This window comes from Prionailurus viverrinus, chromosome B1 (assembly GCF_022837055.1).
Source record: "Prionailurus viverrinus isolate Anna chromosome B1, UM_Priviv_1.0, whole genome shotgun sequence".
Classification (NCBI taxonomy): Eukaryota; Metazoa; Chordata; class Mammalia; order Carnivora; family Felidae; genus Prionailurus; species Prionailurus viverrinus.
The window spans coordinates 16,307,920-16,334,593 of NC_062564.1; the positions used below are offsets into that span (position 1 = coordinate 16,307,920).

The following is a 26,674-nucleotide window of genomic DNA, read 5'->3' on the forward strand; positions in this document are numbered from 1 at the left end:
CAGCTTTTCCTCAGTAAATTCTATTGGTTGAGTCATCCGTATTCTATAGATACTCTTAAGTCTTTCACTGTGTTCCTCGCGGAGGTTTCGAACTCTCCAGGTATCCTTCCGTAGCGTCCTTTGAAACGAGTCCTCCCGTACCCGAGGCAACGCGCCACAATAAACACCTGCGGCCACCGTCTGCACCCGCGCCGCGGGGAGCGTGCCGAGGGGCTTCGCAGCGAGGCCTCGCGCGGGAAGCGCTTGCGCGGGGAGGCTCGTGGCCCCCGCCGCTCCTGCCGCTGAGTCAACCCGGACGGGAGCTCAGACGCCCTGGTCCCGGTTGTCGGACCGGTGCTCTGCTGAGAGGTGACTTGGTCCTGTGGGCCGCCGGGTGTTGTGCTTTAGGTATCTACCTCCTTTGAGCCTGTTTCCCTACTGGGAAATCACTTTCCTGTCGCCTCAGCCAGAGGTTTTCCGCCCCTCCTTCACCGCCCCTCCCCCCGCTCCGGAGAGACCTTGCCAGGTTCCACTTGTGTTAGTCTTCACCGTGTACTTGTCTGCTCAGATTGTAAGCTCCCTGGGGTCAGGATCCACGCCTTTTAAAATGTTTTCCTAGCTTCTATCAGCGAGCTTTACCCAGAGGAGGCGTCTGCAAAGTGTCTGTTAAGTGAATGAACGATTTTGTAAATGTCGCCCAAGAAGAGTTTAGAGGAAAAATAGAAGGCGAGAGCTTTTTTTCCCCTTTTCCTTTCCTCCCTTCCGTGGCTCACTTTGTTGTGTGGCAGACGCTGCGCAGACGGTGGAAATACTGTGGTAAGGGAGAACCAAGCTGCCCGCGGTGCCTGCCTTCCAGTAGGCAACAGTTTCGTGGGGGAAAAGGCAGCTGCTAATTACAGGATCGGTACACGGTGAACGGAACGTGATAACCCGTTAGACAGGCTGCTATGGCAGGGGGAGTTAAACAAGGGATGAATGAGCTACACAATCTGAAAGATAAGTGTTAATTGGGGGAAATAAGGGGTGGGCACAGTGAAGCACTTGCATGAAGGGAAACAGCACGTGCCATGGTCCTGTGGCTGGAGAGACCCTTACCTGAGAACTGGAAGAAGACAAATGGAGCCCAGGTGCCAGGGAATGGGGTTCCTATGGTGTCAGATGTGGGTGATAGTGGACTTTGGGGGGTCACGTAAAGGATCTGAGTCCCTGTAACAGCACAGGAAGCCCTTGTGGTTGGGCAGTGGGATGGAGCTTTGAAACAGGCTGCAAATGGAAGTAGTATATCCCAGCTGACTGACGTTTACTTTTTATTTATTTACTTTTTTAATGTTTATTTTTGAGAGAGAGGGAGAGGCAGAGAGAAAGGGAAACGCAGAAACTGATGCAGGCTCCAGGCTTTGAGCTGTCAGCACAGAGCCTGACTCCGGGCTCTAACCCACCAACCATGAGATGATGACCTGAGCTGAAGTCAGGTGCTTAACTGACTGAGCCACGCAGGCGCCCCCGCCTCTCCCCCCCCCCCACCCCCATTTACTTTAAAAATATACCTGATGAGAGGAAGAAGTGGAATGGGGCGGGGGGGGGGGGGGGGGGAGGAAGCATTTCTTCTTATGCTGTAGTTTTTTTTTTTTTTAAGTTTATTTATTTTGAGAGTGTGCATGGGGGAGGGGCGAGAGAGGGAGAGAGAGAATCCTAAACAGATTCCTGGCTATTAGGATGGAGCCAGATTGAACTCATAAACTGTGAGAGCATGACCTGAGCCGAAATCAAGAGTCCCATGCCCAACCCACTGGCCCACCCAAGCACCCCCTAAAGCTTTAGTTTAAATGGAATCTTTGCTTGCCCCTTGATATTACATGTTAGTAAAGATTCATGCTCAGAGGAGCGACAGTTCCAAATAGGCACACCTGTTTAGTGTCACTGAAATTCAAGGCAAAAGGTAATTACCTTGAATTATAAACTGGGAAGCATAAGCCAATGCTTGTTTTAGTCACTAAATGTGTGCCCAGTACCTAGATCTGCTTGGTACTTAAAAAAATCCTCTGATGAAATGGAGGCAAATCTTCCTTAGCTCTTTCTTTCTAGAACATGTGTAATTAAAAAACAGAATCTAAACATTTGTTTAATGTGATATTTCAAAAGAAAGGGGTGCCTAGGTGGCTTATTCGGTTAAGCGTCTGACTTCGGCTCAGGTCATGATCTCATGGCTCATGAGTTCTGCTGTTAGTGCAGAGCCTGCTTCGTATCCATTCTCTCCCTCTCTCTCTCTGCCCCTCCCACACCTGTGCTCTTTCTCTCTCTCAAAAATAAACACTAAAAAAAAAAAAAAAGGGAAATTCACAGTTGCAGTATGCTCTTTAACAAATACCCTTAATTCATTGTGGATTTTTGTTTGTCGTGTTGTTCTTTATTTTAATCTTGCCTAGACAATGGTCCTTTCCCACCCACCCCCTTTGTGAACTAATTTTGCCAGGGACACATTTCTTGTATTCATTTAAACTTGAAGAAACTGAAGAACTGTAGGATGTAACACATAGTAATTGTGTGTGTTGTGCATTCTGAAAATCTGTTGTGATTTCCATATGAGCGACAATGCAGTATGTTTAAATCATTTGATCTAAACTGAGAGTGTCCCGCCTTATATAATTATGACTTTTATTTATTTATTTATTTATTTATTTATTTATTTATTTATTTATTTTTTCAACGTTTTTTCTATTTATTTTTGGGACAGAGAGAGACAGAGCATGAACGGGGGAGGGGCAGAGAGAGAGGGAGACACAGAATCGGAAACAGGCTCCAGGCTCCGAGCCATCAGCCCAGAGCCGATGCGGGGCTCGAACTCACGGACCGTGAGATCGTGACCTGGCTGAAGGCGGACGCTTAACCGACTGCGCCACCCAGGCGCCCCAACGTTTATTTATTTTTGAGACAGAGAGAGACAGAGCATGAACGGGGGAGGGGCAGAGAGAGAGGGAGACACAGAATCGGAAGCAGGCTCCAGGCTCCGAGCCATCAGCCCAGAGCCCCACGCGGGGCTCGAACTCACGGACCGCGGGATCGTGACCTGGCTGAAGTCGGACGCTTAACCGACTGCGCCACCCAGGCGCCCCATATAATTATGATTTTTAAATCTACTTGGAACTTCTCAAAAGCAGGATGTATCTGCAGTGTTTATACCACACTACACAGTGACGATTTTATCATTTACCACAGACGAACGGCAGTGCAACAGATGCTGTCATATACATTTCTTTGTAATGTGTGGATACTTTACCCGGAGAATCTTGGGGAGGGTTCGTGGTGCTAATTTGGAGGGCCATTGCTCCCCTCCAGCCCCACAAAGTAGATTCTTTCCCTATGTCATTTGGGACCATTGTTTTATAGTGAATGCCCACTCTCAGACTGGAAGTAAATTGGACTGAAACTTAGCAATCACCTTTTTCCTAAACCTTTTCCCTGTATTTTTCAATGCAAGGTAGGATTTTGCTATAAACGAAATAGCCGCAAGGAACCTCTTGAGGTCGCCAGTATAGATAGCACCGCCGCAAGCAGCAGCCATGCCGGCAGAAGGAGGGAAGACGGATATGGAGAGGATTGGCCTCTTCAGCGAGATGGAGTATGTTACTGTTGGTGATAAATATGTGTCCTCATTTAATCGTAAGTATATCTGGTTTTCTTTACAGCCTAACAGTGGGTGTTCTGTAGGAAATTTTGGATTTAATATTTGGGTTAAATGATATTTTTAATGCTCTATATTTTAAAGCATTAAGTTTTTTTTTTTTTTATTTTGAGAGAGAGAAGGAGAATGAGAATGAGAATCCACTGACGAACTGTGAGATCCTCACCTGAGCCAAAATGAAGAGTCAGATGCTTAAACCACTGAGTCACCGAGGCTCCCCTTAAAGCATTAACTTTAAAGCCGAATAAATTTATGAAATTTCAGTACAGTTAAGAGAGAACTTAGTTTCGAAAGAGCAGGAAGCTTCTTTCGTTGGGATACCCTACTTTCTTACATTCTCTTCATAGATAATTTCACTTCTTTCCGAAGGTGCATGGCAGTTTTCTCTCAGAATATTTTGCTCAGATGGGACACTGCTATGCAAGCAGCATTTACGTTTGCATCCCAAAAGGCCATCCATGATTACTTTCTTGAAGAATGAAATGCTATGTGAATAGCTGAAGGAGTTTTAGAAGAGTCATAAATAATAAAAAGAGCTAAAGTAAATAAACATTTTATATGTCTTAGTTAAATTTCTGGCTATTCAATGACTTCTTTGTTACAATTAGAATACACTGACATGAAACATCTCCAAGATATATTGTTAAATAAACAAAAAAATCAAGGTGAAGAATAGTTTATTATATAGCATGCTAAGCATTAAAAATGGAAAAGGATATATATAAAATATTCATCGGGACATGCCTAAACATTCTCTGGAAAACAAATATCACGAATTCCCTTGGGAGAGGAAGTGGGTGGCCGAGTGTGGAGGAAAATTTATTGTAAAAACATTTATATTACTGAATTTGGAACCATGTGAATATACTACCTTTTCAAAAATTTAAGTTAAAAAAATCAGTGATACAAATTCATATTTAAATAACTAGTTGCTTTAAGGATTGTTCGCACTTCAAAAAAGTTTTCACATTGGTGAAGGACTTCCCAAATTGAGCTCTTCTAGATCTAAGTTATAATAGAAGTTCTACATATTTATAAAAACAATGTTTTAAAAATTGGCCACTAGTACTACATTGTATAAATATAACACATTTATTTATCTGCTTTCCTGTTGGTGGACATTTGAGTTGTTTCCTGTATTTGAATATTATGAATGAAACTGCTATGAACATTCCGGTTCATACCTTTTAGTGGATATAGACACTTATATGTCTTGAGTATATATCTAGGAGGGGAATTGCCTCATTTTGATTATGGAACACCATTCCCTTCAACCTAAACACACACACACACACACACACACACACACACACACACACACACTCATATCCATGTACTTACTGATGATCTCACATGGTGTTTCCTAATATATAGAGGGGGAAGCATTAGATTAGATGATTGTTAGGGTCTCTCCCAGCTCTAAAAGTCAGAGTCTATAACCAAGACCTTGATCTAATTATTAAAATATCGTGATGGAAACCTCTTAGGTCTTATTGTCAATGTGGTCTATAATGTAGAGCTTTCAGTGAGCATTTTGAGACAGCATTTTAGAGCTCAAAACTCAAAATTAGAGTTGGCCCAAATCAAAGTTTGAAACTTTTCTCAGTTGCTTTTCATGTTCTTTAATTATTAGTGAGCTCAAAATGATGATATTCCTAATTTATTTTTAAAGGACCCTTTAATGACGCTGCAAGCAAAAATAAACAGATGCTACCTGGGGGATCCAAAGCAATGTCAAATCTCCAGGCAGGTTATTTTGATCCCCATTTTGTAAGGATATTTGAAGGTGAAGGCTATGTAAATCTGAATCAAGTGAGGAGACGGCATATGATGGAAGAAGCCAAAAAAAACCTAGGCAAAGCCTTCCTCCCTAGTAATGGAGATAAAAAGCCGTAAGTGTTTGGGGGAAAAGTCATAAATTCATTTCCTGCACCTTTCTCTCCTCTAGCCCAAATTAAGTATTTTTCTAGAGGACTTACTTAAAAGTATGATTGATTTTTTTTAGAGTATGATTTTTAGGATGAGCTTATCTCAGGTGGAGACAGTTATATTGGATGATATAAGTTGACGGGTAGTTTTAGTTAAGTAGATCCTCATCTCAGTAAATTTATGCTTATGACACTGCTATTAGTTTATATAATAAAAGCCAGATAAATAATGCAAATAAATTTGTTTGAAAATCTTGAAAAACTGCCTTGGGTCATCATTATCTGTGTCCTTCACTATTTTTTATGCTTTGCAAAAATTTTTTAGAAAGTATAAATAAAAATTGTAAAATTTGGTGAAGCCTCTTTTTTGATAAAAAGTAATTTATCAAGACATGCTATTTAAAAACAATTGTAAAGGTAATGCATGGACTTAAACAATATTTTAGTTGTGACAGTTGTCAATGTGAAGTTTCATTTTTTTATCTTTAAACCATTGAACAAAGAAAATCATATAGTCTGTTATATCATATTATTTGGCTGAGCTTTATAATAAGATGCTAATGCACACTCTATAATGTTGACTGTCTCTGTAGAATTTATGAAAGATGAGGATTGGTTGAAGGCCAATTTTGTGCTTGTGCTATTTTTTTGAGGTTAGTAAAACTGCAATTTTCTGAATTAATGGAAACTATTTTCACTTCCTAAAGATTGTGAAATTTTGTTTATGTGGAACATTTAAGATAAGCATAAAAAATTAAAAACATCTCATCTCAAAATTTGTGACTTTGAAAAATGGGTGAAATAAGACAAAACTAAAAAAAAAATGGTTGCTTTTTTCTTGCCAGTGTTGGGCAAGTCAGTTCCATTACATATATTTTGCTCCTTTTTCAGTCATTTTTTGTGAATTGTGGTCAAATATGTATAACACAAAATTTGCTGTTTTAATTTGCTCCGTTTTTTAAAAACTGTATTTAAGATGTGGGTTAGGAACCTACTATGGCACAATAGGCGGTCCGGTGCCATTCTTCAGCACACAGTTGAAACCCAGAGACAAGTATGAGGTACCTGGAAAGAATTTATACACAAACCCGGGAAAGAAAGGAACAGGATATGGGTAAGATACTTTTCATGGTCTCATATAATTTGTTTTGAAGTTAAATAAAATTTAAAATTTCTGAATCATGAAGTCACTATTACTTAATTTTTTCTTCCTTAGCTATGCAAATATTACCATAGGTAAACAGTTTTCACACTCTGCTGATTTCTATGATGCACCCAAACTAAATTTTAAGGTAAAATAATCTAATTTTCACTTTCTTCAATCTTTCTCTTAGTTGAAGTCGAGAATTCATTTGTGATCTAATTATGGATTGCTTTATTTTATCTATATTTGTGTTACCAGGGCAATGGTAGACCGATATCTATGAATTGTGATAATTTTACATTTTGATACTAGATTTCCATATCTCACTGTAGATCTTCTCAGCTCTTCCCAGGATGAGCTTTTATCTCTTGCTAATTTACTACATCTACCTTATATCTCTCTAAACTAGCTGTGAGACCTTTCTTACTTGGCCTAATCAGCTATACCTATTTTTGAGTAGAGGAGTCATGTCCTAACCCTTAGGACACCACCACACCCTAATATGTTGTGCCTAAGACAGTAGTGGTGGTACTTTTGGCCTAATTAAGCCATTCTGGTAAATGAGTAGAATGCAGGAGTGATGGGAGGTAAGAAGGTGGAAGGTAGAGAATGGATGAACACCTACAGAAGAGAGAGTGATAGGATGAGAAGAGAGTGCTCACTGTACTAAACCACAGAAATAAAAGCTAAATGTACTGGTATATGCTTCTACACTCATTTTATATAATATTCGACTTAGAACGAAACAGTCACTTGTATGCAGAATGCCTACATGAGAATGAGTAGAGGAACCCTTGTAAATATTGGGACACTGTCAACATAATTTAACAATTTCCATATAACAAAAAAGCTGGTATTGATGAAAAGTCAAGTTTGGACATTAAACAACAGAAATTAAATAGCAAGCATTTTATTAGTTTTTGTTTTAGGCCTGAAGTCTTCCAACAATTATGCTGTGGTGACTTTAAGCAGCAGTGGGGCTACGAGATAGAAGGATAGTGGCCATTTTTAGTGTGTCCAAACTCAAGCAAAGTTTTCTATTAAATTGGGCAGAAATCTTGGTCATTTAATAAGCATCTTAGTTTCTGTGTGTGGATTATTAGAAAATTAATGTATAAACTGCTTTTCATCTGTAGGAATAATAATAATACATGATATAAACATATACAAGGCAATTTTATCAGTGGCTCAGTAATGAGTCTTTTATCCTAAATTTTATGTGGTAAGATACTTTTCTCTCCTTATTGTAAAGTTCTTTTTTTATATTCAGAACTTATTATTTATAAGTCAGTTATTTTATATCCCTGGACTTTCTAAAATTAATTCTGAAAATAATTTTAAAAATGCATTCTTGCTTTTTCTTTTAGAATTTAATTTTTAATTTTAATTTAATTTTTTATTTTTTTAAATATGAAATTTATTGTCAAATTGGTTTCCATACAACACCCAGTGCTCATCCCAACAGGTTCCCTTCTCAATGCCCATCACCCACTTTCCCCTCCCTCCCACCCCCCATCAACCCTCAGTTTATTCTCAGTTTTTAAGTCTCTTATGGTTTGACTTCCTCCCTCTCTAACTTTTGTTTTTTCCCCCTTCCCCTCCCCCATGGTCTTCTGTTATGTTTCTCAGGATCCACATGAGAGTGAAAACATGGTATCTGTCTTTGTATGACTTTATTTCACTTAGCGTAACACTCTCCAGTTCCATCCATGTTGCTACAAAAGGCCATACTTCATTCTTTCTCATTGCCAAGTAGTATTCCATTGTCTATATAAACCACAATTTCTTTATCCATTCATCAGTTGATGGACATTTGGGCTCTTTCCATAATTTGGCTATTGTTGAAAGTGCTGCTGTAAACATTGGGGTACAAGTGCCCCTATGCATCAGCACTCCTGTATCGCTTGGGTAAATTCCTAGCAGTGCTATTGCTGGGTCATAGGGTAGGTCTGTTTTTAATTTTTTGAGGAACCTCCACACTGTTTTCCAAAGAGGCTGCACCAGTTTGCATTCCCACCAACAGTGCAAGAGGGTTCCTGTTTCTCCACATCCTCTTCAGTATCTCTAGTCTCCTGATTTGTTCATTTTGGCCACTCTGACTGGCGTGAGGTGATATCTCAGTGTGGTTTTGATTTGTAGTTCCTTGATGAGGAGTGACGTTGAGCATCTTTTCATGTGCCTGTTGGCCATCTGGATGTCTTCTTTAGAGAAGTGTCTATTCATGTTTTCTGCCCATTTTTTCACTGGATTATTTGTTTTTTGGGTGTGGAGTTTGGTGAGTTCTTTATAGATTTTGGATACTAGCCCTTTGTCTGATACGTCATTCGCAAATATCTTTTCCCATTCCATCAGTTGCCTTTTAGTTTAGTTTAGTATTAAAAATTTTTTTTTGATGTTTTATTTTTGAGAGAGAGAGAGAGAGAGAGAGAGAGAGAGAGAGAGAGATAGAGAACGAACAATCAAGGGAGGGGCAGAGAGAGAGGGAGACACAGAATCCGAAGCAGGCTCCTGACTTTGTGCTGACTGCTCAGAGCCCACTTTTGGCTTGAATTTGTGAACTGTGAGATCATGACCTGAGCTTAGCTGACTGAGCCCCCAGGGACCCCTTTGTTTAGAATCTTAAAGAGATTACTCCACTGCATTCTTGCTTGATTGTTTCTGACAAGAGATTCCTTGTCATGTTGATTTTTGTTCTTCTCTATGAACTGTCTTTTTCCCTCTGGTTACTTTTAAGATCTCTTTATCACTCTTTGAGCAATTTGATTATGATATGCCTTGGTCAGGTTTTCATCTTGCTTCTTGTGCTTGGGGTTTATTCAGCTTCTTGGATCTGTGGGTTTATAGTTTTCATCAAATTTGGAATGTTTTCAGCTATTATTTCTTCAGTTATTTTTTTTCTGTCCTTCCATCTTTCTTTCCCCTCTCCTTCAGGGACTCCTAGTACATATGCATTAGATCTTTTGAAATTGTCTCACAGTTTACCAGTGCTTTGTTTGCTTTTTTTTTCTTTTTAATTCTCTTTTTCCCTTCTCTGTATGTCAATTTGAATTGTTTCTTTTCCTATGTCCTCAAGGTCACTAATCTATTGTAACTACAGTGTCTAATCTGCAATATCCTGTGTATTTCTAATCTCACACATTGTACTTTTGCTCTCCAGAAGTTCTGTTTGAGTGTTTTATAGCTTATGTGTTTCTGTGTGGCTTTACGAGCATATACGGTTTAATTACTGTTTCAGTTTCCTTCTCTACTAATTCTAACATCTGTGTTCTTGGTTGATTTTGAATTGTTAGTTTTTCTTCTTGGTACAGGTCATATTTTCCTGCTTTGCATGGTTAGTGATTTTTGACTTAATGTTAGGCACTTTGTCATTTACTTTGTTGAGTGCTGTATATTTTTGTATTCTTATAAAAATTCTTGGGCTTTGTTCTGGAATACAGTAAAATGATTTGGAAACAGTTTGATTTTTTTCAGGTCTTGCTTGGTTTCAGATTTGTTAGGTGGGACAGGAGCAATGCTCAGTCTAGGACTAATTACTCTGTACTACGGGGGCCACCCCTTTCTATGTGCTCTACCCAGTGCCCTGGGACTCATGTTTTCCAGCAGAACTGATGGAACCAGAACTCTTGCCAGCTCTGTGATAAGAGCCAGACACTGTTACTTTTAGTCTTCTTAGGTGGTTCTTTTTTTGGCTTTGAGTAGTTTCCTCATATATGTGCTGATTTATACTACACTGAATGCTCTAGGGCAGGGGTTGGTAAAACAAACACAGTATTCTAGTAAAACGTGACCATACTCTAGCCAAAGGTGTTCTTTAAAGCCTTTCCTCATGATAACCTGCATCAGAATCACCTGCGGTGACTATAATGATAGATTTTTAGGCCATATAGCAGACCAAGAGGATCTAGAAATCTCTGAGAGAAGAGCTTGGTATTTTATATAACTTATCAAGAGATTCCTATGAGAACTAAAATTTGAGAAACACTGCCCAAAAAGATAAATGGAATGGTTAAAATTATCATTACCACTGTGATATGGAAGAGGGGAGAGATGATCAGCAAGAAGGGGTAAAATTTCTATGAGCTGGAGAAAGGACGAGGGCAAGCAAAAACAAAGAAAAAGATAAAAAAGAGTGAAAAATCCTGAAAGTGTTACAGTAGCATTCTTGGTAATGCAAGTTTGTCTTCCCTGGATTAACTATCTATTTTAGATTTCATTTATCAAACATTTTCAATTGTTTGTGGAATGACAAAATACCAGATTTCATATTTGAAAAAAGTGAAAAAAGATACGTATTAATATTCACTTTAGTTGCCTCTTCAAATCTATATTTCATAGCATGAAATTTTTTTCTACTTTATTAACAGAAATTTTTGTAAGTATTGTCCCATAGAGAAGATTGCAAAATGGAAGGGAAAAAATGACCTCTGTTTTGCTTGAATACGAGGTAGTTAATATAAAAATGTTATAAAGAGTAAGTATTCCTCGTTTTTAGAAGTAAAAACTGACAGTTATTTAGGGCCCACCACATGCCAGGTACTTTACGCACTTAATTGCATTTAATCTATACAACAGCATTGGGTGTGTGGAGGGAGAGATTATATCATCTAAAGTTGAAGAAAATGTAGCACTAACAGGGTAAGTAAATTTCCCAGAGTCCCTGAGAAATGCTAAAAACCACGAAGGAGTTGTGATTTGAACAACAAAATCCTTTTTCTTTACTGCATCATATCACCCAGATAATTAATTTAGATTTCTTTAGGTGATAAATAGATCTCTGTACTTGAAATAAATTTATATCTAAAGAGAGCAATCATACTTGTACCTGTTCATAAGTGAGGCATATCTTTTGTATCATAGAAACAGAACATAACAAAGGAATGTTTTAAAGAAGTGAACCCAACAATATAGATATAAAAAATCTACATGCTTATATTAAAATTTAAAAGAAAATTTGACTGTTACTTCTAATTTGAATAATTTATGTCCTACAATTTCAAACACTCTGGTTTACAGAAGGAGAATGAAGAACACCATCTTTTAGTTAAAGGAACACCTTTCAAATCAAATCTTTACCCAAGGGAATATTTTGACACGAATCCTTATTTGTTTGAGAAAGCTTTACCACCAATTAAAAAAACAGAGAAGAAAGAATTACTTGCACAGCCCTTTAAACCTTCTTCTCCTGGTAAAAAGGTAAGTTAAAAATTTTAGAATGAAAAAATATTAAGCGTTATAAAGATCTGTTGCCTCTTTATGTCAAGTCATTTTGTTACCCGTGTGTAAATAATAAACTTTTATTATTCACACTCTTATTGAATCACGGTAATAATTGTAAAACCTCTTTTAACAAAATTAGGAAAAGTCACAAAGCATGGCTAGTATAGGGAATAATGAGTTCTTGCAATGAAATAATCATTAATTATTTCAAAGGCATTTGAATTTATAATGGATTTTCCAAGTACCTCTCTAGATTTTAGGTATAATTTTTCACAAAACCATGAAAAGCCAGACCATCTTTCAAGTTTTGAAATTGTTGTTAAAATGAACTATCTCCTACTCTGTTGGTGTTTACAAGTATGAATAAAAATACAAATGCTTCTTTGGTTTATAAACCTTAGTTTATACTTTGTTTTGTCTTTTATGTATCACCTGTTGATTTTCCCTGCTGATTTTCTATTAGGATATTTGTCTTTTTCATATTGGTTTGTAAGATCGTTTCATATATTAAGGATATTCTTTTGTCATTGTGTTGAAAATAATTTTTTTGGCTTGTTCAATCTTTGACTTTTGTTATGGTATTTTGTGCTATTCAGAAGTTTAATAATTTGATGTAGTCAAATTTATCAGTTGTGCTAAGTTTGATGACATTCTCAGAATCACTTTCCTCACCACCAGTATTAGAAAAATATACATTCTTGATTTCTTCTATTAGTTTTTTCCTTTTTATTTAAGTATTCATTTGAGGGGCGCCTGGGTGGCGCAGTCGGTTAAGCGTCCGACTTCAGCCAGGTCACGATCTCGCAGTCCGGGAGTTCGAGCCCCGCGTCAGGCTCTGGGCTGATGGCTCAGAGCCTGGAGCCTGTTTCCGATTCTGTGTCTCCCTCTCTCTCTGCCCCTCCCCCGTTCATGCTTTGTCTCTCTCTGTCCCAAAAATAAACAAACATTGAAAAAAAAATTTTTTTTTAAATTAAAAAATAAAAAAAAATAAATATTCATTTGAAATATATTTTGAAATGAAGAGCAAGGTAAAGATTCAGCTTCTATCTTTTCAAAATCCAGTTTTGAAATTAGGAGGACCCTTTGGGGAGGAGGATATGCTCTAGATCTTGATTGCAGTCATGGTTTCTAGGGTAATACACTGTCAAAACTCATAGAACTGTAAACTTTAAATGGGTGCAGTTTATTGTACATGAATTAGACTTAAAAACTGATTTTTTTTAAAAAAAGCCGGTTCCTAGCATCACTGATGGAATAATTTTCAACAGCACTGCTTTGAAATGGCATCCTTATCAAATCAAAATTAGCATTTCCATTTTATTTGATGTTTATTTCTTGTATTAAAAAAATTTTTGTTTAACATTTATTCATTTTTGAGAGTGAGAGAGAGCATGAGCAGGGGAGGGGCAGAGAGAAAGGGAGACACAGAATCTGAAGCAGGCTCCAGGCTCCAAGCCGTCCGCACAGAGCCTGATGTGGAGCTTGAACTCACAGACCACGAGATCATGACCTGAGCTGAAGTCGGACGCTCAACTGACTGAGCCCCCTAGGTGCCCCAATTTGATGTTTATTTCTTCCTGTATGAAACTACTTTTAATTACCATTGTATTTTAATTTGGGGTGGTCTAGTTTCTATCTTGTTACTCTTTAAAAAAATTACATTGGCTATCCTCCCATATTCTCTAGAACTTTGAAGTTATTGTCTAAAGTGCTGGGGGGAAAAAGACTTTGGTATTTTGCTAAAAAGTTAAATCTTTAGATTTTTGGATGTCTTAGCTTGCTTGCTCGTTCTTGCACTCATTAATTAATTAATTAATTAATTAATTAAAAGTTTATTTATTTTGAAAGAGAGAAAGAATCCCAAGCAGGCTCTATACTGACGTTGTGCTTCATCTCCTGAACCGTGAGATCATGACCTAAGCTGAAGTCACAAGTTGTACACTTAACCGACTCAGCCACCCACACACCCCTCAGCATATTTATGATTTGAGTCTTCTGATCTAGAAACAAACTGCTTATTAAAACCTTTATTTCCCTTGTAGAATTCTAAATTTTGCTTCATACAGGTTTATATGTTTTATGTTTTGTTCCTATTTATTTTAAGGCTCTTGTCAACAATTTTTTTTCCTATCATATATTCCCTTATGTAATTTGTCTTTATCAAAATATTTGATAATTGGCCACTTCATTAAGTTTTCTTATGTTCTAATGGGTATTATGTTGATTCTCTTTAGGTTTTCAGATATGTGATTATGTTATCTGCAAATAATTTTGCCCAATCCTTTCCAGTATTTGTAGCTTTTAAGTCATGTTCATGTCTAGTTGCTTAGCATAGCAATAGTTGCCATCATTTGCCTTAATCTTGAATTTACTGAATTAGTTGAATTTACTCTAGTGTTTCATTTTTATAGATGCCAAAAACAGGAATAAATTAGGAATGTATGTAGAATGGTATTGAATATTTTGGTGTAATCTATTTAGACCATCTTTTGTTTCTTTCTTTGACTTGTTATAAGGTGAATGATGATAAATTTCTTAGAATGAATTCCACTTGGCTATGTTGTATTTAAGTATAATACTTTATCTTACTTATTAATATTTTAAGTATTTTTTGCATCAATAATTTTAAGTGTAACTGGTCTAATTTTTTTTTTGTATGCTTTGTTTTATCTTGGTGTAAGTAGGTGTTAGCATCTTAAAATAATCAGGGAGATTTTTTTCTTTTTCTGTGTTTTGTAACAATTCAGGTAGCACCACAAATAACTGTTCCTTACAGGCTTGAAAGAATTCTCATGGAAAATGTTCTGGGCTTAATTTCTTCTATGGTGCCTTATCTGATTTGTATCTCTTCTGAGTCGATTTGACATTTATATTTTCTTTGAAAATAATTTCATTTATGTTTTCAAATTTATTAACATAGAGGTTTACAAAAATGTTATTTTATATTTTTGGATATTCCATATATGTCCACTCCTTTCTCAATCCTAATTATAATGTAGATTTATCTATTTATTTTGTAAGGCATCATCTGGTGGTTTGGTTTATTTATTTACCATGTATATTTTTCCTTTTCTTTTTTCTTTTTTTTACTTAATTTTTTTTAACTTTTATTTATTTTTGAGAGGGGGTGGGGGAAATGGCAGAGAGAGAGGGAGACACAGAATCTGAAGCAGGCTCCAGGCTCTGAGCTGTCAGCACAGAGCCCGACATGGAGCCTGAACTCATTCAAACTCACAAACCCTGAGATCATGACCTGAGCCAAAGTTGGATGCTTAACTGACTGAGCCACCCAGGTGCCCCTATATTTTTCTATTTTTAATTAGTTCATTTTGCTTTACCTTTATTAATGAACTTATTTTACTTAAATTTCCTTATTATTTATTGCTCTTCAAAAGAATCTGTGTCCTCTACCTGGAAAACTTGAAATATTACAATTATATCTTTTAATTGAATTAAATTTTCATGTATATTTGGCATAGATATTGTAAGATAATGGATGCCTATTTAAATTGGTTATGATGGAGGCGCCTGAGTGGCTCAGTCGGTTAAGCGTCCGACTTCAGCTCAGGTCACGATCTCGAGGTCCGTGAGCTCGAGCCCCGCGTCGGGCTCTGGGCTGATGGCTCAGAGCCTGGAGCCTGCTTCCAATTCTGTGTCTCCCTCTCTCTCTGCCCCTCCCCCGTTCATGCTCTGTCTCTCTCTGTCTCAAAAATAAATAAACATTAAAAAAATAAATAAATAAATTGGTTATGATGATTCTATAGAGTTTTCTTGGTAACTATGTATAAAGATTAAAATTGTGGTAAATCAGCTTAAAAAGTCAAAGCAAATATTTGTTTCGTGTACAGGTCAAAAAATAATTTTGACTAACTCCTTAATAGATCTAAGAAAAGTATAAAGTAGGTCATGTTTTCCTCTCACCTTCTGTTTCTATGTGCTACTCCTTATTTTTAAAAATTTTTATTTTTTGTATCTTTTTCATAATTGACCAATATTTAATGAACTCATGTCAGCCTCCCTGTTGAACGAACCTTATCCTTGACCTTCTCTTCTGAGCATGCTCTGGTTCTGAGCCCCAACTCCTTTCTGTATCAAAATATACATGACTTAGGTCTTATTCCCTCGGTAATAAACTCACCCCTTAACAAGATGACAGCTTGATCTGGTGAACTCTTACTAAGATATTAATATTTGGGGCTTCTGGGTGGCTCAGTTGGTTAAGCATCCAACTCTTGACTTTAGACTCAGGTCATGATCTTACAGTCTGCCTTGGATTCTCTCTCTGCTCCTACCCTGCTCACGTCCACCCCCTCTCTCAAAATAAATAAATAAGCTTAAAATTAATAGACAAATATTAATACTTGACAATGGTTTAGAATATTACCTTCCTATAAATATTTGCATTTTAATAGAGGACTTTTGAAAACTACAATGTCTTGCCCCCATAAAATTGGTGGCAGGGAGACTGCTGGTGTTTGAACAGTATAGGCATACTTAGTTTTATTGTGCTTTGCTTTATTATGCTTCGTACATACTGTGTTTTTTTTACAAATTAAAGGTTTGTGGAAATCTGTGTTGAGCAACGTGATTGACACCATTTTTCCGACAGTAATCGCTCACTTTGTGTCTCTGTGTCACGTTTTAGTACTTCTTCCGTTATTTCAAACTTTATTATTATTATATTTGTTATGGTGATCTGTGATCGGTGATCTTTGCTGTTACTATTGTAACTGCATGGAGGGGTGCTATGAATGCCACCTGTGTAAGACAGCGAACTTAATTAATGCACGTTGTGTGTTCTTACTGCCCTGCCGACTGGCTATTCCCTCATCTCTCTCCCTCTCCTTGGGCCTCCGTCTTCCCTGAGACACAACAGTATTTAGATGATGCCAGTTAATAACCCTACAATAGCCTCTAAGTGTTCACATGAAAGGAAGAGTTGCATGTCTCACTTTAAATAAAAAACTAGAAATGATTAAACTCCATGAGGAAGTCATGTCAAAAGCTGAGACAGACTAAAAACTAGGCATCTTGTGCCAAGCAGTTACCCAAGTTGTGAACACAAAGGAAAAGTTCTTCAAAGAAATTAAAAGTGCTCCTCCAGTGAATACGTACATGATAAGAAAGCAAAACAGACTTCTTGCTGATGAGGAAAGTTTTGGTGATAGAAGATCTGGATGGAAGATCAAGCCAGCCACAAGATGTCCTTATGCAAAGCCTAATACAGAGCAAGGCCCTAACTCTTCAATTCTGTGAAGGCTGAGAGAGGGAAAGAAGCTGGAGAAGAAAAGTTTGAAGCTAGCTGAGGTTGGTCCACTAAGTTGCAATCTCCATAACATAAAAGTATAAGGCAAAGCAACAAATGCTGATGTAGAAGTTGCAGCAAGTTACCCAGAAGATCTAGCTAAGGTAATTAATGAAGGTGGCTATGCTAAACAACAGATTTTTAATGTAGATTAAATAATCCTTTATTGGAAGAAGATACCATCTAGGACTTTCATAGCTAGAGAGGAGAAACCAATGCTTGGCTTCAAAGCTACAAAGGACAGGCTGGCTCTGTTTTTAGAGGCTAATGTAGCTGGTGACTTTAAGTTGAAGCCAGTGCTCATTTACCATTCCCCAAATCCTTGGTCCCTTAAGAATTATGATAGGGGTGCCAGGGTGGCTCAGCCAGTTGAGTGTCTGACTCTTGATTTTGGCTCAGGTCATGATCTCATGGTCATGAGATCCAGCACCATGTCAGGCTCTGTGCTTGAGATTCACTCTTTCCATTTCTCTCTGCCCCTCCCCTCCAAAACAAATAATCATTTGATAAAAAAAAGGATTATGATAAATCTCTGTGCTATAAACAACAAATCCTGGGTGACAGTACATCTGTTTATGAAATGGTTTACTGAATATTTTAAGCCTGCTGTTGAGATCTGCTCAGAAAAAAAAAAAAAAGATTCCTTTCAAAATAGTACTGTTTATTGACAGTGCGTCTGGTCACCCAAGAGCTCTGATGGCAATAATGTTGTTTTCATGCTTGTTAACACATCTATTTGGTAGCCCATCGATCGTGGAATAATTTCAACTTCAAGTCTTATTATTTAAGAAATACATATCATAAAGCTCTAGCTGCCATAGATAGTGACTCCTCTGATGGATCTGGGCAGAGTAAATTGGAAACCTTCTGGAAAGGATTCATATTCTAGATGCCATTAAGAACATCTGCAGTTCATGGCAAGAGGTCAAAATATCAACATTAATGGGTGTTTGGAAGTTGATTCCAAACTCCATGGATGACTTGGAGGCACTCAATACTCCAATGGAGGAAGTAACTGCAGATGTGGTGGAAATAGCAAGAGAACTAGAATCACAAGTAGGGCCTGAAGATGGGACTGAGCTGCTGCAATCTCATGATAAAAGTTTGATGGAGGAGGAGTTGCTTCTTATGTCTGAGAAATGAAAGTGGTTTCTTGAGATGGAATCTACTCCTGATGAAGATACTATGAAGATTGTTAAATGACAATGGATTTGAAATATTATATGAACCTGGTTGATATAACAACAGCAGGGTTTGAGAAGATAGACTCCAATGTGAAAGAAGTTCTGCTGTGGGTAAAATGTTATCAAACTGATTGCATGCTACAGGGAAATCATTCATGAAAGGAAGAGTCAATCAGCATGGTAAACTTCATTGTCTTGTTTTAAGAAATTGCCACAGCCACCCCAACCTTCAGCCACCACCAGGTCAGTCAGCAACTATTAACATCAAGGCAAGAACTTCCACCAGCAAGAATATTCTCATTGACTGAAAGCTCAAATGATATTTAGCATATTTTTAGCAATAAAACATTTTAAAATTAAGGTATGTACATTGTTTTTTTAGGCACAATGCTATTGCACTCTTAACAGACTATAGCACTGTATAAATATAACTTTTATATGTAGTGGGAAACCAAAAAATTCATTTGACTTGCTTTTTTGTGATATTCATTTTATTGCAATTGTCTGGAACTGAACTCACAATATCTCTGAGGTATGTCTGTATAGACAACTTTAAATGTAAAACCAACTCCATAGTGCACAAATATGTATGAACTTCTTCAAAATCTAATTTTGTTAGAAGCATTTTACAAAACTACATTAAATTGTCTCATTTTTATTTGTAGGCTGGTGGAATGAAGGCAGGAACATTTGATCCTTACCCTTCACATTCTGCTGACCCTTATGTGGTTAAATTGGCAAGCCAGACTTCCAGCAAAGGTGCTAAGATTTTCTATCCACCAAGTGGACCAAAGAGCAGACCAACTAAAAGTATAATGACTTTGAATGTCAAAAGGTAGTAATATGTTACACTTAGACTATAAACCAAGAAAAATTGTTTTTGACTTTTAGATTCCTTCAAAATAATATCTTTTATTTATATGTACTTCAAATAATGACAGATCTGGATGTCTTTGGAAATCTCAGCTCCTTTTATATAGAAGCTCTCCCTTAGAAGTTCTTTCCCATCTTCTAAAATTTTCTATTGAAAAGCTTAATTTATTTGTTCTGTTCATAATTTTTATTTTTATTTATTTTTTAATTTATTTTTCTTTTCTATATTTTATTTATTTTTTATAATTTACATCCAAGTTAGCACATGGTGCAATAATGATTTCAGGAGTAGATTCCTTAATGCCCCTTACCCATTTAGCCCATCCCCCCTCCCACACCCCCTCCAGTAACCCTCTGTTTGTTCTCCATATTTAAGAGTCTCTTATGTTTTATCCTCTTCCCTGTCTTTATATTATTTTTGCTTCCTTTTCTTTATGTTCATCTGTTTTGTATCTTAAAAGTCCTCATATGAATGAAGTCATATGATATTTGTCTTTCTCTAATTTCACTTAGCATAATACCCTCTAGTTCCATCCACGTAGTTGCAAATGTCAAGATTTCATTCTTTTTGATTGCCGAGTAATACTCCATTGTGTGTATATACCACCATATATATTCATTCATTCATCCATTAATGGACATTTGGGCTCTTTCCATACTTTGGCTGTCATTGATAGTGCTGCTGTAAACATTGGGGTGCATATGTCCCTTCAAAACACCATACTTGTATCTTTTGGATAAATACCTAGTAGTGCAATTGCTGGGTCGTAGGCTAGTTTTGTTTTTAATTTTTTGAGGAACTTCCATACTGTTTTCCAGAGTGGCTGCACCAGTTTTCATTCCCACCAGCAGGGCAAAAGAGATCCTCTTTCTCCGCATCTTTGCCAGTATCTGTTGTTGCTTGAGTTGTTAATGTTAGCCATTCTTTTTTTTTTTTATTTTTTTTAATGTTTGAGAGTGCGCACGCGCGCGCGCGCACACACACACACACACACACACACACACACACACACACACACGAGCGAGTGGGGGAGGGATAGAGAGAGATGGAGACACAGGATCCGAACAGGCTTCAGGCTCTGAGCTGTTAGCAGAGAGCCTGATGTGAGGCTCAAACTCAAGAACCATGAGATCATGACCTGAGCTGAAGGCAGATGCTTAACTGACTGAGCCACCCAGTTGCCCCAGGGATGTCCACTCTCACCACTGTTATTCAACAAAGTACTGGAAGTCTTAGCTAGTGGTGGGTCTTTCATATAATGGCTTTTATGATCTTGCGGTAGGATCCTTCTGTCCCTACTTTCTTGAGGGTTTTTATCAAGAAACGGTGCTGTATTTTGTCAAATGCTTTCTCTGCATCTATTGAGAGGATCACGTGGTTTGTGTCCTTTCTTTTATTGTTGTGATGAATCACATTGATTGTTTTGCAGATATTGAATCAGCCCTGCATTCCAGGTATACATCCCACTTGGTTGTGGTGAATAATTTTTTTAATGTATTGTTGGATCTGGTTGGCTAGTATCTTGTTGAGGATTTTTGCGTCCATGTGCATCAGGGAAATTGGAGTATAGTTCTCCTTTTTAGTGGGGTCTTTGTCTGGTTTTGGAATGAAGGTAATGCTGGATTCATAGAAAGGGTTTGGAAGTTTTCCTTCCATTTCTATTTTTTGGAACAGCTTCAAGAGAAAAGGTGTTAACTCTTCTTTAAATGTTTGATAGAATTCCCCTGGAATCTGTTCATAATTTTTAAAGCAAATCTATAGCACCTTACTATGCGTTGCTTGAGACTGTTTACATATTTATTGTTGAGTTAGCAGTACATGTTAACATTGTTTCTCAAAGGGAGTTTTTGATCTTTGTTAAATTATTATCTCTTTGTGGCTTCCAGGCTCTCAGTAATTGTGAGGAATTTTAATTATGCTTAAGACTTCTCTCTAAGTTTGAAATGATCTTTTATGAAATCTTCTAGGAAATATTTTGGTTAGTTAAAAATGCTATTAACATCACATTATAATACTTCGAATGAAATATATTATTAAAGTATCTTAAAAGTTCAGTTTTATCCAGGTTTTGTGCACTCTTAACACTGAAAAGAAGTTGTCAGGAGTTCAGAATATAAATTAGGAAGGGACAATCCATCATTGTCTTTTGGTGTGTGTGCAAGATCATGAATAAATGGAAGAATTCATTTGATTACCTTTCCATTTATTCATCGAAAAAGTTTTAATGCCAAATAAGCTAATTTACATATTTCTAACTTCAGTGTAATCATATAATGGATTAAGTAAAGGACACCAAATTCACCTTCTTTTATAAAAACCTCTCAGTACATCTGTAACACTTGTGGACGGGGATTATAATGCCAGTCTTATGATCCTATCCCCAAAATAAGACTGCCCATCATTATTTATATAATTTAACTCTTGGCTACAGGCATAATATTCTATGGGGGCTAGTTGGTGGAAATTGAAATATGTGGAGTCTTTATTTCATGTCCTTTGATCTTCATCCTTCATCAAGTCACCTATCTATTAGTACTCTGTTCAACTTGATTTATGTAATATAGAACAGAGAGTAAAATTACAATTTTCTTTATGACACTCACCCTCAAATAGCTGAGATTCTTTTGGGAAGCAAGGGGAAGTTTCAGGTTCTTTGTGTGTTCTTTTCTATCCAGAGAACAGAATTGAGAAAGTTCTACAATATGTATGTTTGGAGTAGAGAAAAGAAAAGAACAGCTGATTGTTTTTTTGGAAACTCTGTTTATCTTCTGTTTAGTAATTTTGAATTTATTGAAACTCTTTCTTTTTATATTATCACAAGTATTATCCTAAGTCAAATTTTAGATTTTTTTACCCTAATTTTAAAACTAATAAACCTCTGGGTGGTATTTAAAATTGGTCCCATTAAACAATTTTCCTTATTTATTTATTTATTTATTTATTTATTTATTGACTGACTGACTGACTGACTGACTGGCAGAGAGGGCAAGCAGGGGATGGGCAGAGAGAGAGGGGAAGAGAGAATGCCAAGTAGGCTCCGCACTATTGATGGGAAGCCCAAAATGGGCCACAAACTCACAAGCTGAACCATGAGATCATGACTTGAGCCAAAATCAAGACTCAGATACTTAACCGACTGAGCCATCTAGGTGCCCTCCCAATTTTTTCCTTCTTGAATTACATTTTAAGTGAAACTGTTTAATTTGGTGAGAGAGTTTGGTTTTGGATTAATTTATTACAAAACCTTTTTACGAGAATACACAGATACATTACCTGCACCTATAAAATTAAATGTGCATTTATTTTCCAATTTTAGGGCACTAAATACGAAGAACTACAAGACTGCTTCAGTACAGTCCTGTTAGCATCTGGAAGACAAATAGCTTTCCAGGTCCTGACTACGAGTAATTCATTATCAAGTGCTAATTATTTGAGAATAACATAAGATATGGAACAGGTGTCTCAGGCATTTAAGATATTTAAGCCTGCAACTCTAATATTCTTCCTTGTTTTAGTACTATTTCTTAATGAATAAATAGTATTTGTTAATAATTTAGTATGTGATTGCTGATCTTTGCTTATATCTTTCTCAGGAGAATATGATGCTTACACATTTTATAAAATCTTGAACTGTAGTCTTATCATTTGAAAGCTTCTAATGTTAAAAAATTGCAAGCTTGGAGAGCAGGTGTGGAAGTTGGGGCTGGAGGGGTAGAAAGTGCACATTAAATTCTTACCTTGTGGTTCTTGGGGGTCTTTGAAAATTGGATTGATAGCTTATCCAAGTGTCCTAGCCAATATACTGCATATATTCATGTATGCACATTTTAAGTGAGGCAAATGTCTTCATTTATGTGGTCCTCATACCTTCTATTTATGGTCTTTGTAAAGCTTCATATTAGTCAATGGCAGCCCCAGGATGAGTTGGAGGTAGGGAGTATGGGGAATGCCCTTTTAGTTGAGTATCTTACACAAGTACAAATTACAAGATGGATGAAGTTTGTCTTTGGTGTTCCTCTCACGTGCATCTATAGCTGTCCAAAGCTGCCTCTTCCAGAACACCCCCTCTTGATCTTAACCTCTTGGTCCCGATTATCTCTTTTTCACTCACCCTACCACTGTAGAAAATACCTGTTGTTCTTAGAAGATATGATTTAAATACATTACTGTAATTCATGGTCAGGTCTTTATCAACAGCCCTTATTCAATTGGGGGTGGTGGTCATAGTCTTTAAAAAGGGAAATTTATAATATCTATTAATGTAATATATTGGGGAAGTTATTTTTTAAAAAATTTTTTAACGTTTATTTATTTTTGAGAGAGAGAGAGAGTGTGTGAGCCGAGAAGGCGGGGGGAGAGAGGGAGACAGAATCTGAAGCAGGTTCTGGGCTCTGAGCTGTCAGCACACAGCCAAACACAGGACTCAAACCCATGAATGGTGAGATCATGACCTGAGCCGAAGTCTGCAGCTTAACCTACTGAGCCACCCAGGCGCCCTGGGGAAGTTATTTTTGATCCATGGTGATTTCCTTAGTACTTGTCCCTTTGCCATCCGAGTCTTCTCAGAGCTGGAAATCAGAATGTATAAAGGCTGCAATACTCTTCTTTTTAACCCCCCACTTTTTTTTTTATTTTTTATTTTTTATTTAAAAAAAAATTTTTTTTTAACGTTTATTTATTTTTGAGACAGAGAGAGACAGAGCATGAACAGGGGAGGGTCAGAGAGAGAGGGAGACACAGAATCTGAAACAGGCTCCAGGCTCTGAGCTGTCAGCACAGAGCCCGATGCGGGGCTCGAACTCACAGAGTGGGAGATCGTGACCTGAGCCGAAGTCGGCCGCTTAACCGACTGAGCCACCCAGGCGTCCCCCCCCCCTTTTTTTTTAAGTGGGAGACTATTTTAAAGGGATTGTAGATGGTACAGAGAATTTTTACTATTGTAAAATATATACACCGTATAGATTTTCACATCTCAAACTATTTACATTTTTCTAAAAGAGTGTTTAAAAATCTTTATTTCCTACCCAAAGGACAGTGTGGAATGAACATCTTAAAGACATTATCAAGGGTATAATGTGACCCAAAGGGAATACATTTGCCTTTAGGAATAGTTTTACAAGGTACGCATAATTGAATAAAAGTCATATATACTGATAAATGTTACCAAATAAACCTTATGAATATATGTATTCTTTTGAGATATGAGGTTTATATTTTCAAGTTTTATTAAAATCTAAATAGATGCTTATTTTCACCTGTGCCTTTGTTAGCTATAATTAATTTTTTTAATGTGCCTCTAATAGCAATGCACACTTCGTATACTATTGATAGATGGGAATGCTCATCTAATGCGTTATTGAGGGTGTAAGAAGCAGTATGACAATTGGCAGAGCTTATTTAGACTTTACATAAATGCATTGTATCCCTTTACAGAAAAGCAAATGCAGAAACCAGTAACAGGAATAGTGAGGCATGTAGAAAAACTAAGATTTTTGAAATGATGAGTGACAGGAACACACACACATGTATACACATTTGATTTAAGGGGTATAAACTATGATGTCCACTGATTGTTTTGTTACAACTTATTGCCTCTTAATGTTGAAGATACAACAATACAACATTAGGTAGTTTCTTGTGAAACAACTTTTTTCTTTGGACTCCGACATGAAGAGTTACAAGGTAGTGGGCACTGACATTTTATCTCTTGACAACTCAGGCATCTAGTTATCTTCCCTCCTGTGATGATGCCTGTATATGACTTGAGAAGTTTTCTGCAACCACCTTCAGTGGATAATGGAAGACATAGGCTTGCTCAGCAGCTATTAATCTCTGCTAGGAACCATCCTACCACATCTGTTGAAGGCTCATAATTGAAACAAATGTTCAGGATGTTAACCTGATCATGGAAGAGAGGCTTAACTTGAAGAGAGACCAACAAGAAGCTCCAACAGGAAATAGAAAGTTAAATAATAGCATATATTTTTGGAAATCTTATCCTGGTTCTTCAGACTGCCTGCTCCTTTTGTATGCTAATGTTGTGGGACATAGATTAAGAATAATAAGTCAGATTCAGCCTATGACAGGCTGTGTAAACTGGAGCAAATCACACAAATCTTGAGACCCTTTCTTCATTTGTCTACCTGGAAGAATTATCATGAAGACCAAATTTAAAATACATTGTGAGCTATAAAAAGTTATATGTAAAACTTAAAAAAAAAACTAGTCATTACCTGTCAAATAATTTGTTGTAAATAATTTCCAATGTAATTTGTTAATTTGGATTTTTCATCAGTCATAACTGAATATGGTCTTTTGTTTACAATGCTAAAAATGAATTAGTAGCTAACACTTACATAGTGCTTACTGTATGCCAGGTACCATTCCATGTGCTTCACATATTAATATGTTTCTATTTACTAATCACTTAATCTTCATTTAACAAATGATGGAAGCAGAGAAAAGTTAACTTGTCTAAGGTAGCACAACCAACCGTGACAAAGCCAAGTGGTCTATCTGCTTTTGACTACCTGTTACTATGTTTTGTCCCCAGGACACTTCCCCAATTTTCCACAAAAATAATGATTCTTCCTAAATGGCTTCAAGTCACATTATTCATTCTGCAGCCCATATCAGAACTAGAGAGCAGAAGGTGGAAGTTACTTACCGGTAGGAAATCAAGTATAGAGCACAAATTAGTTGACAAGGAGGAAAACGGGGAAAACTTTTCAATTTATTCCTCTGTACACCTTATCACGGGTCACAGGTTGCAAGCCTGTGGGGGATAGCTAGAGAAATGTAGTGTATCATTCCCAAATTTACATGTGATTTTTCAAAAAGACAGCAATATGGAATCATTACACTTTAGTTAGGAAGAGACCTAAATGTCATTTTGTCTAAATTCTTTAAAATATTGCTACCAAGTGAATGCCCAACCTACATCTGACACTCTCTGGTATGATAACATTGCCTTCATTTAGCGTTCATTCAACAAATATCGAGTGCTTACTCTGCTCCAGGCGTGGTTCTAGGCCCTGGGACGCATCAGTAAACAAAATAGACAAAATCTCTGCCTTGCATTTGTTTAGGTAGAGAGCTAGTAGTAACACCAGATAAAGAGAAGTGCTGTAAGGACAGTAATGCAGGGTAAGGAGATAGAGACTCATGGGGGTATGTTTGAACTATTTTTTAAAGGATGGTTAGGGAAAGACTCTCTGAGAATGTGACATTTGAGAGAGACCTGAAGGGCATGAGGGAGTGGGTAGTTGTTCCAGGCAAAAGGAATAACAGATGCAAAGACTTTGAGGCAAGCATGATCTTAGAGTGTGGAACAACAAAAAGCCAATGTGCCTGTAGCAAAT

At 37.1% G+C, this 26,674-nt stretch overlaps 1 protein-coding gene across 7 annotated transcripts; it reads left to right on the plus strand.

The window, feature by feature from the left end:
• The first annotated feature begins 13 nt into the window (after nucleotides 1-13).
• Nucleotides 14-22,812, plus strand: CB1H4orf47 (chromosome B1 C4orf47 homolog). 7 transcript variants are annotated; one of them, XM_047855176.1, is made up of 8 exons: nucleotides 14-100; nucleotides 3,458-3,639; nucleotides 5,334-5,553; nucleotides 6,566-6,703; nucleotides 6,806-6,881; nucleotides 11,747-11,926; nucleotides 19,105-19,274; nucleotides 22,630-22,812. In XM_047855176.1, exons 2-8 carry the CDS (start codon nucleotides 3,540-3,542, stop codon nucleotides 22,676-22,678), a joined length of 933 nt encoding a protein of 310 aa, XP_047711132.1. In that variant the 5' UTR covers nucleotides 14-100; nucleotides 3,458-3,539; the 3' UTR covers nucleotides 22,679-22,812. The 7 variants fall into 7 exon arrangements, with proteins under 7 accessions (XP_047711132.1, XP_047711133.1, XP_047711128.1 ...); XM_047855177.1 differs by having other exon boundaries at nucleotides 26-100; nucleotides 3,462-3,639; XM_047855172.1 differs by lacking the exon at nucleotides 14-100 and adding an exon at nucleotides 119-387.
• The last annotated feature ends 3,862 nt before the right edge of the window (nucleotides 22,813-26,674 follow it).

What these genes read in the sequence shown, in the direction of transcription:
- CB1H4orf47 (XM_047855176.1), top strand. Translation starts at nt 3,540, where the DNA reads ATGCCGGCAGAAGGAGGGAAGACGGATATGGAGAGGATTGGCCTCTTC. An exon ending in AGTAATGGAGATAAAAAGCC is followed by an intron (nt 5,554 to 6,565) that starts GTAAGTGTTTGG and finishes ACTGTATTTAAG; the next exon opens with ATGTGGGTTAGGAACCTACT. An exon ending in ATGACTTTGAATGTCAAAAG is followed by an intron (nt 19,275 to 22,629) that starts GTAGTAATATGT and finishes TTCCAATTTTAG; the next exon opens with GGCACTAAATACGAAGAACT.